Genomic DNA, 11,084 nt, shown 5'->3' with positions numbered 1-11,084 from the left:
CGTGGGCAAGCGGTGGCGAGACCGGCTGTGGCGCGTGGACGGCGGCCGAACTGTGCCCCGACCGCCCTATCGCGCCGTAATCAGATCGGTTCACTGCTGAACGCATCTAGTGCGAGGCGGAGTGATTTGCTGAAAGCAGAATAGATAAAGGGTCCGAGCAACAGTTTAGCGACCCGCCTCGGGGCGTGGAGCTAATCTCTATATTGGTTGGGCTGCTTATGGTATCTCTTCTGCAGCACCCTGGCAAAATATGAGCCAAGAGGTCAGAGTGCGTCTTGTGGCATGTGTTGGCATCCTAGCTGTGGCCACAAACTACAGGCACAATGTGTTCATTATGCTCCTCTTTTTTCCTTTGCATCTTTAACGGATGCAGACTAGCCAACATGTCAGGCATGCTGCATGTGCAGTATAGTTGCTTTTCCATCAGCAGCTGGTGCAGTTAGCTGTTTTTCATTCCGAACAGGATAGGCAGTTACTGCACGACGCTGGTTTGGCCTAGACTCGCTGCTTTTTTTTTATCAAACAAAAAAACGTATGAGCCTCATCGTAGAGCTAACCATGCCTCGAGCACTCTAGCAGAGAGCTTATCTCTAATGAACAGATAGTTTTCATCACAATATCCATGTACACATTCAGTGCAGTGTGCTTGTTTGCTATGTCCATGGTTGCCAGCAGGCAAATTCAAACCCGCTGAAGTTAGTTTCTACAGTTTTTAATGCATAGCATACAGTTATATACTGCTAGCCACCTATGTGCATATGCACTAGGTCCACCCGCAGCCGGCCTGCGCTTGTCTTGTCGGCACCTAATGTGCGTACACAATGGTGGCTGCCGATGGCACTAAGCGGTATATTCTATGCTAAAACCTTCTATTTCTAATAATTTTATTCTCCACTCCACTGCTCAATAACTTGAGCTCACTAACAGCCTTCATCCTGCCTGCTAGCCTGCATTTCAAAGGTTTTTAAAGCACCTACAAAGCTTTCATCCCGACACTCTGCTTGGTGCCGAGCACTACCCATGCCTGTCAACTTGAACTTGAGATCGCTGAAATAGGAATGCTGTTCTTGCTTGTTGGCATCTTTGGTTGTATTTGGTTAGCGCACATGCTTGGTGTGTAGTTCTCATTACAATAACACATGTCCAGATGGTGGTGCAGTGTCCACAAGAATTTGTTTTGTCGTAAATATCGGCGAGGGCAATAAACAGTTACAGGCCAGCAGCTTCCTCAAACTGATGTCTAGCTTGCTTTTGTGCCAGTCTTGAGGCTCAGCCTTGTTGTATTGACTTCGTGGCCCTAAGAAGGTTGCAGCCTTGTGTTCATGAGTATATAATCTGTTTCCCTTCTTGCAAGTTTGGCACGGTTCCCCTTTGTAGTTGCATGCTTATCAACATGGTGAAAGGCAAAACTAGTTAGCATTGGCAGCACCAGCATGGTTTTGATTTTGGTGGAGTGGCACCAGAACTGAAAGCACAGTTTTGCTTGAATGTTGCTAGGCTGTAGCGTTTATGCATGGTCAACAGTACATACAAGGTTTGGCTCTTTCCATTATTTGGTGTCAAATTTTGAGGAGCTCTTTCTGTTCGTGTATTTGCATCAGGAGGGGACCATACTTGCATGTTTTGGTCCCAGTGTATTTACATGGGCAAAAACAAGTTTGTTAGCCAGCTATTCAAGTTGTCTATATATAGACATAGTTTTTTACCATATGCAATGGTTGTGTAGAAAATGGAAGAACATGGCATATATCAGCAAATTAATTATTGTGTGGTGTTCATTCTTATGACTGTAACAAGGTAGCTGATTGCAGGGGCTAAGAACTTTCACCCTAACTTTGTTGGTTTGCACTTACTTGTTGGAAAGTCTAAAGTATGCAAAAATAATTTTTTCCTGGAGAATTCTAACTTTTGTTTAAATAAATGATAAAATGCAGCAGTTGGTGTCATTGCTACAATGTCTTGCATGAACTTGGCAAAGTGAGGTGGTGGTTCTGTGATTTATACTTCTGCAGTATTGGTTGTATTCGGTGTGTCTTCTGGCTTCCTTACCCGTGTATCCATTAACTACATAGAGAAAAGAAGTTTAGGAAGGTTAACCAGACTTGTCTAGTCTGCTATCCTACATTAGTGTAAGGGAGACGAAAAGATTGAAAGAGGGGAGTGCATACTTGTTCAGATGGGCTACCTTTGTGTACCCCATAACACCGTAATATGCGCAGGCCTTGCGTCGTTGATAAAAATCTGCAGACCTGTTTTGATTTGTGCATGGTGAGCTCTTCTGACTTCTTTGTGCCTGTTCACAGCTGTCTTTCAGCATGTTAACTTGGGCACAGTGTACATAATTGGAGGCAAGGAAAAAGCACTGATTTTTCATTGCGCAGTGCTCACCCTGTTTACTTTATCAGCGGCTAGTGTGCTTTATGCCTCATCTGCCCATTCTGACTTGCTGGAATATGATTATCAGCAAAGCCCATTGTTCTGCTGATTACACAAGTTGTACCCTGCAGTAAGCCCTAGTGGAGATTTGGGCCAAGGTTTTATCACATCTGGGAGGAGGACAATGTTATCTAATGCTTCGTCATTTTGAGGTCACAAGCTGCTGTATGAGTAATATTTGCAGCATGTGAATTTGAGGATTTAGGGGATATTGAGGGCAAAAATTGAAGTTTGGTCTGCATCGATGGGTACCGCATTTTAATCTGAGACCTCTCTCACCGAAAACTGATCATTTATAAGCTAGAAAAGAAAATTGACAGACGATTACGGTAGTCAGTAACACGGAATTTGAGTGCAGCTCTTCACGCGCCACCCTCCGCTGGCAGGTGGTGTGTTTACGCTGCTAGCCACCCTCTGGGATCTTCCTGTGGCAGCCACCTTCCGATTGTCCATTTCTCTGCTCTCGCCGTGGTAGATGGCATTTCGCTGTGCTACTACCTTACGCCGACAACTACAACGTGGAATCCATGAACGGGCACCTAAGAGCTGCACTCTGAAAGGAAAAACATGTGTCGTCGTCAGCAAATTTTGCAGGGAAAATGAGTGTTTAGACACTGACTTTTAGGCGTGGATCTAGAAGAGGATATGCTACACAGCCGTTCAATTGAAAGTGGTGGCAACCTGTCCTTTTCGGTAATGTCATTTTGAATCGGTTAGTGGGAAGAGTTTTAAAAATATCCAATTTTCTCTGCGATAAATGCATCTTGTGCTGCCAGACAAACATAGACATAGCCAGCAAGGGCCAGAGAGCCAATTTTTACTGAGAACGATAGTAGGGTGGAGCTGTCCTCTGTTTCTGTTTAAGGGCTGCGCCGACCATGGCTAGTGCGATTTCCACTCACTTTCATTGCTTTCAAGCAGTGCCCCAAAACCATGTATGACCACGTGCTGATGCGACTTGGCCTCATGCCGCGATGCTTCCCACATATTTTCACTCATGTGCTAGGATCAATGTGCACTGCTTGGTAGCATTCATGTAGCTATGAGGCGACTGCTTTCAGTTAAGCATGCCCATTTTTTCAAATGAGAATAACTCCAGCTTATTCACATCTAGTGCTGCAATCCTCTGCCTGCTGTCCCTGAAAGGTGTCAAGAGACTTTAACCCCAGTTGGTGTGCTGGTGAGGGTGAGCATGCATTTATAGCCAAAAAAATTTTTTTTTTTTGCACTGCAGAGTGAGAAACGGGTGAAGTAGGGTATCTGCCAGCTGCTCACTATGATGCTACAGAGTACAGCCGAGTTTATAGTTGCAGTGGTGAAATATGTTGGCCTGGAGGATAGATAAGGCCAGCGTTAACATGGTTATGTTTCACTTCTTTTAATTCGGTGCATTGGGGCTATTATGCCTGGCATGCCTTTTTTTTTTTACTCTTTCCGTTCTGCTAAATTTCCTCCCTAAATTTGCAACATGTGGAATGGCTCATTGCATTTTGTTTTTAATTATGTTGCTCTGAGTGTATCGCAAGCATTTTCATATGCTATCTTCGGACAAAGTTTGCGTAGGTTGCTGATGCCCATTCATTCTGTTATAAAAATGGTTGGACATCAGAGCACATTCTTCGAGCTGATAGGTCAGAAAAGGCTGGCTTGGATGAAAGGTTATGCCAGGCTACGGGAGAAAGAATCTCGTATCGTGCCAAATTGTCTCTTCTGTAAACTGGCGTGAAAGGCCCATATTGGCATTTTATTTCATTGCATGCTGACAAACTGGAAAATGTGGGTAGCCTGTCGGACGGTTTTCTAGCCAGGACCCACTGTTTTAAAGTTGGAGTGTTTACTCTGCAGGTGTGGCATCTGCACCAGAATGAAGCTGGCCCTTATGTGACTTGTGCTTTATTGATTATTTGTTAATACTTTGGTCAATTTGACCATTTTGTGATATTTTCTTTGTTTCTGTTGGGAGTCCTTGATTTCTCATCCTGTCAGTTTGCCCATGTGTTTTCCTTTGCTTTTTTTTAATTTCTAGTGCACTTCTGACACTGCCTAAGCTTTTGACATGCTCTGGATGTCAGGTGTCAGTCCATCGCATGTGAGAGGGTCGTTTCATTTTTCACTTCAAATTGTTCTTGTAGAAAACTAATTTCTGTACAATTTCACTCCTGTTCAAACTCGCCTGTTTGGATCTGCACGTCACTATGGAGGTCGCATCCTGTCATATTTGAGGTTTTCTCTAAGTTTGACTTCTGTATAGTATCTTGGAAATTACGACAGATACAAAGAGCAGACAGCTCTCGTTAATAGCACATTGAGAAATGGAGCATTGTTTTTCGATGCAGTTTGTCATTGGCTGTTTTTTGACAGCGATGAGCAAGGGCCGCCATGCTGTGCCAGCAGGTCGATACCGAGGCTTGACCCACTACGGCGCTCGTGATAGCATTGTTGCTTTGAAGGCGTTCTCCAGTCACAGTACACAGTCTGTCTTGCATCTTTGTGAAAAATAGAAGTGTGCGAGCTAAATTTGGACTGTATGGTATGCATCAAGGCGAAAGCCTTTGTGTCTTCCTGTTGAGCCAACATTTTTCACACATTTAAGTCAGTATCCATCTATACAGAACTATGGTTGTGATTCCTTAATTCTGGTGGGTCTCACTGTTGTATCTGCCCCACTATTGTTGGTGAATGTCAGTGGGTACAATATTTTCCATGTGTAGAAAGTGTTACATGCATTTGCTTCTTACATATCCTACATGTCATTATTTAAAACTGGATGTTTGGTGCTCTCATTGCATAGCTACAAAATTTATTATTGGTGCGAAGTTTAAAACTTGTCTGTCATTTTACCTACAATTGCCTACGTTGTCCTGGGCCAACATATTGGATTGGCGGATAAATGTTTTCCAATCCAATATGTTGGCCCAGGACAACATAGGCAAGTGTTGGTAAAATGACACACGTTTTAAACTTCTCACCAATAATAAATTTTGTAGCTATGCAATGAGAGCACCAAACATCCAGTTTTAAGTAATGACATGTAGGAAATGTAAGAAGCAAATGCATGTAATATAAAAACGTAAGGGAGTAGGCTTTTGGAGAAAACCGATGTACGTTTGGTTGGACACTGGATAGACAGAAGCCAAGGTTTCAAATAGACAAGGTTTTTGGTGTTGTGTTGTCTGGTTCTATTTGGACAGAGTTCCAGTGTGCTAGTTGAGTGCTAGCATGACATGTTGCATGGTACATAATGTGACTCTGTTGCAGTGAAATTGCATTTTCACTCCCTTTAGTGCTTTCATCAGTTAGCATGAATGGACCCGTACTATTTCCTCACGCAGTCAGAAGTGTGTAAAACACAGCAAACAAAGCAAGATTTAAGTCTAATCCTGAGTGTGCAAATTACACAGTGCATCATTAAATCTTTAGCAATCTACCCTGGAGCCTTCGCGGTGGCTGAGTGGTTATGGCGCTTGGCTGCTGGCCCTAAAGATGCGGGTTCGATCCCGGCCGCGGTGGTCGAATTTCGATTGAGGCGAAATTTTAGAGGCCCGTGTGCTGTGCGATTTCAGTGCACGTTAAAGAACCCTAGGTGGTCGAAATTTCCGGAGCCCTTCACTACGGTGTCTCTCATAGCCTGAGTCGCTTTGGGACGTTAAACACCCATAAAACAAAAACAAAGCAATCTACCCTGGATGCCAAAAAAAAAATGTTTTTGGCAGGGCAGTTGTAGTATTTCTGGGCACCATTTGTGCAAACCTTTTGCTGTATTATTTGAAGGTGTGACTTTTAGTCGTGGAAAACCACGCACGTCAAATGTTACATAGTAGTGTCATGGTAGCTGTCACCTTGGTGGACACATGTGTGATTAAGTATTCTTAAAGCATGAGACAGTAACAGTATAGGTCCTATAAGCATAGCTTTTTGTTTATTAATTGTATGATACATAAGTTGTAGAGAATCAACCTCACTCACCTATATGTCATTGTGACTGTCAATTGGTAGTTTTTATTTCTTTATTCAACATATCCCTAAAGGTCCTTGAAGAAGGCTATTCCATGGGAGGGGGGGACTACATACATCAGACACAATACATATACTTATTGCATAAAAAAGGATGCGATAATAGGCCTAGTTATGTATTTGCACAACAAAGTGGGAAAAAACATTTTTGCAAATGGCATGAATGGGTAACATGCACATTGACAATTCTAAGATATGACAGGCAGGCATGCTTTTGTTCTGCTGAATTGAAAATTTAAAAGTTTAATGGTAAAGTGATGGTAGAACACACAATCAAAGCAGGCTGTCATGACATACGTGCCTAATGCTGCAGCAAATAGGAAAACATTTTGGTCTTTATTATGTTGTCTAATCAGTGTACGGCCTCCCAGATTTTAAGCATCTGGTACATAAGCCATAAGTTTTTGTACAGTTTTAAAGGAAAAATGAAAGCTTGCATCGCTACAGATGCATCGGGTTGTTGTGACAGACTATCATAACAGTACCATTTGTTTGTGTCAGAAAGCTGTTTTATGAGTTGGACAGCGTTATAGAAAGCTGTTTTATGAGTTGGACAGCATTATGTAGGTCATGCCTGAGCTATTTGGTTCGTGTCCCCCCCCCCACCCCCGAAGATTGAGCAGTGGTGTCAGGGGGCAGCTTGTCTTTTTGCACGGTTTTGAATGAACAAATAGACTAAATAACCGCATTTGCCTATCAGCTGGAAGAACAGCATGGCTTTAAACACAGTCTTAAACTGCCGCAGGTACGTAGATTTGTCTCCCGCCAACAAAATATGACAACACTAAGAGTTTTAGATCCAGTTCACTATCAACAGATCCGACTGGCAATGGGAGCTTTCCAAACATATCTTATTCTAAGTGTCTGTGGTGTCTGTGCAGAATCAAATGAACGACCACTTGATAAGCGCAGTTTTTTCTTTGGTTGACAGTCTTTTCTAAGACTTGAAACCCTCCCCAAACACCCAAATCATGCCTTGACCCAAAATATCAACTGTGAATGGACCTTTCAAAATAAGCAGTCTGTAACTCTGCCTTTCTCTCTTCACGTGATGAGCTGCTCACAACACTAGTTTTCCTATCTTTTCCCCCATTTTTGAAGCTCGGCAAAGGCTTGTTCCTCAGGATGAGGCAGACATACCTTACAACCTGACCTTGACAAAGTATAAGAAGGTTGTCGCTGCAAATGTTATCCAACAAGATTTCATGGACCTTACGGCATTATATAAGGATTACAAGTTTCTTTACTGAGGGATCAAAAAGCCCTGATCATGTTAGCTGCGCTGCCATAGGAGAGACCTTGTGATCGATCAAATATGCCCAAATGCATCTATTTTCTCAGCCGAACTTCTTAGGTTGCTAACAACTGCTAACCGTATCGCCCTACGTAAATACAGAAAGTCAGTCAGTGCTTACTGACTGGCTCAGTTCTGTGTTGGCTCTGAACTCAGTCACTCCTTTGATGCACCCACTTGTTACCTTGTTGCGTAGAAAGGTTATTCATGCCCAGAAAAATAATTTTATCATTGAATTTTGTTGTGTTCAGAGCCGCTAGTGCCTGTGTGAATAGAGCAGTCGACATCAACAACATCCTTACCAGAGACTACGCATCATCTTTGCAAAAACGAATAAAATGTTTGTGGAGCTTTATAATAATAAATGCCACAGCATTAAGCCCATTTTGAACGAATGGTGGAGTGCCAGATGCTGGGAACTGTTCTGTGGGCTGGTCTATATTTATTTAGTATCTTAAGAATGATGGGGTCATTCTTTTTAGCATATTCTCTTTACTAGACAAATAAAACTGATGTTCACATATGTAGTCTTTCTGCCTTGGTATCTCTTGCCAAGGAGCGTGCGCTAGAGTGTTGAAGATGTAGAGGGTACTAATTCCCCCCCTCCCTTCCGGCAGATTAAAAACTCTGTCTACAGCCCACATTCTTAAGCGCTGGGTTCTTCCTGATGCATGTGCCTCCCGTCTGTCTGCAGGCTGGTATTCACTCCGTTGGGCGTGCGCTTGGGCCTGAAGCAACGGGTTCGCAAGGCCCCCGACAACCATGTGCTGGAGAAGGCGTACCTCACCAATGGCAAGATGGGGTCCCAGCAGGTGCAGGGGCTTGCTCGGCAGCTCGAGTGGACCGAGCGCCGTGTTCAACGCTGGATCCGACAGCGCGTACTTCAGGAGAAGCCCTGCACTCTGGACAAGTTCACCGAGAGCACGTATGTTTGCTAAGCATGTGCCTGCATGGGCTCAGGGCGGGATGCATGCCTCTTGCTGAGCAACATCATTGCCTAGTTGTTGTTCTTTGCTCCTGGCACCTCCATTGGCAAAATTTGAGGCCTACTTAGTATTTGTAGCATTACTTTGGAGTAGCCAGCACATTTGGCCGCTGCGGTGTCTTTGGGTCTGTTGATTTTGGGGTTCGCTGTGCAAAGGCTAGAACTCTTTCTATGATGCTTTGTGAGCTATCGAAATATGAATTTGTTTCCTCAGGACGAGTACTGCCAAGCCAGACTTGTGCAATTGTGTATGCTTAGAGGAACACTGAAATTGCATTCATCTGCTTTCTGCTGGATTTGGGCATAGTTTCGCAGTTTGTGTTTGAAATCGTGCTTGCCTGCTCGCTTTCAGCCTTGCTACTGTATTCGGATGGAACTGCTAAATTATGTGTAAAGGCAAGGTAACACACATCGCCCATGTAATGCACTGATGTCTTTCTGGAAATGTTTTCCAATATGATGGAGAATGATAAATATGAAGGTGGTTTTATGAGTGTTAGAAAAAGCAAGTTAAACACCAGTTTTTGGAAAAAAAATCGTGTTATTTCCTCAGTTTGAATTGAGGGCTGTATACTAAGTCTGCCATGCTTCCGGTTTTCTTGTCTGGCCAGAAAGTTAGGCATTGTTAGAGGCAGTGGAATATGCATTGATAATGGCGGTAGCATTTTTATTGGTTGAGAATACCATGCCATTGAGTGAGGTTTTAAAGTTAGCAAAGAAATAATTGGCTGGCGCCAAGGCCAAAGAGTGGGTAGGAGGGGAATGCCAGTGTGACAGTCGATTGTCGCATGGCACAGTGTCTTGGTGAAGGAATACTTTTTTGTGTGGCAGTCGGGGAATTTTTTTTTTTTTTTTTCGTCAGCTCTTCTTTCAAGCAGTCCAATAACAGTGTATACTACACTCCTGCCATTGGCTTGTCCTTCTGTAATTATCAGTAAGGGTGATTTCTTAGTTGTTAGCTTCCCGGCCAACAAAACGGTCCTTGCTTTTTTGTAGTGCTTTCACCAGATGTCCTCTATTTTGACTACGGCTTCAACTCAGGAGTGCAGTGCTGGATCAGTGTTTTGTCTATGGCCATGAATAGATGCAAAAATTGCTAGGCATTGCGATTAAGCGTCTCTAAGCGCTTCATGGAAATTACCTTTTGGATGTGTTAACTCCCAACAATCGCAACACCCTTTACGCACACAAATTATTCATCTGCAATTCATGCAGGATTTTGTGTAGTCTTTGATTTGAGATGTCTGCTCTGTCCCATGATCCCATAGATTTTGCTCACAATGGCTGCCACGGTGGCTCAGTGGTTATAGCGCTTAACTGCTGACCCGAAAGATGCGGGTTCGATGCCCACTCGTGTTCAAATTTGTTCATCCGAGAGTAAACCATTTCCAGCTCTAGTGTGTGGTTTGTATGAACTTTGCCCAACTTTCCTTTGATCTGCACAGCCATCCACTTATCTTTAACTAGCAGTTTTTTTAACTCTTCAATCTCCATTTTCATTTCAAGAGGGCTGACTTGCTTTATCCAGGATGTGAAAAATGTAGCATTTCACTGATAGTTAGGCGGAGCGAGATAAATTTAACCAACCTATCAAATGTCTCTTGCATGCATATGCAGCATTACATTTCTTTGACTTTTTTTTTTGTACTACCATTTCTTTCTTTTTTTTCTTGCACGGGGTGTTGTTTCATCAGCCACACAACAGTGTTTACACTGTTCCAAGGTCGTAGAGATATTCGTGAAGTTGTTGAAGTAGGGACTTTTTTTTTTTTATAAAGGAACAAATTAAAAAGCTTTTTCTGAACAGTGACTATTCCTCACAAAGCTTTTCTGCCCTTTCTCTATTACAGGTGGAGGTTCACATTTTACTTCAGCATATTTTGCTATGGCTTGTACACACTTTCAGATGTAAGTGGCAACTTCATTGGTGCATTCAGCATGTCGATGAAATCTGAATGGCATAGGCCAACTACTGGTTGTATGCTTGATTGTTTTAAGGCCTCTGCTTACAGAGTGTGTTGGGTGGATCTTGCAGAAATGTCATTAATGCTGCCTGAGTTTACGCCTTTTACATACATTCATTGCCGTAGGCATCCGTACTCGAAGCAGTGTTTTGTCAGTTCTCATTCAAAAATATAGGTTACTATTTAGCCGCTGCTGAAGCTCAGTGGTTATGGTGCTCGGCTGCTGACCCGAAAGACGTGGTTTCGATCCCGGCCGCGTCGGTCGAAATTTGATGGAGGCGAAATTCTAGAGGCCCGTGTACTGTGTGATGTCAATGCATGTTAAAGAACCCCGGGCGGTCGATATTTCTGGAGCCCTTCACTACGGCGTCCCTCAGTCTTAAGTCGCTTT

General features: G+C 43.2%; 1 protein-coding gene across 1 annotated transcript in view; it reads left to right on the top strand.

Annotated features, from left to right (window-relative positions):
- The window catches only part of schlank (ceramide synthase schlank), a 30,383-nt gene that overhangs the window by 1,896 nt on the left and 17,403 nt on the right, over window positions 1–11,084 (top strand). Inside the window, exons 2-3 of the mRNA XM_077658489.1 lie at window positions 8,439–8,669; window positions 10,580–10,637. Coding sequence (XP_077514615.1) covers window positions 8,439–8,669; window positions 10,580–10,637 — 289 coding nt within the window. The remainder of the gene's footprint in view (window positions 1–8,438; window positions 8,670–10,579; window positions 10,638–11,084) is intronic.

Source organism: Amblyomma americanum, chromosome 3, assembly GCF_052857255.1.
Source record: "Amblyomma americanum isolate KBUSLIRL-KWMA chromosome 3, ASM5285725v1, whole genome shotgun sequence".
Lineage (NCBI taxonomy): Eukaryota > Metazoa > Arthropoda > Arachnida > Ixodida > Ixodidae > Amblyomma > Amblyomma americanum.
This window is presented reverse-complemented; position numbering and strand designations above follow the sequence as displayed.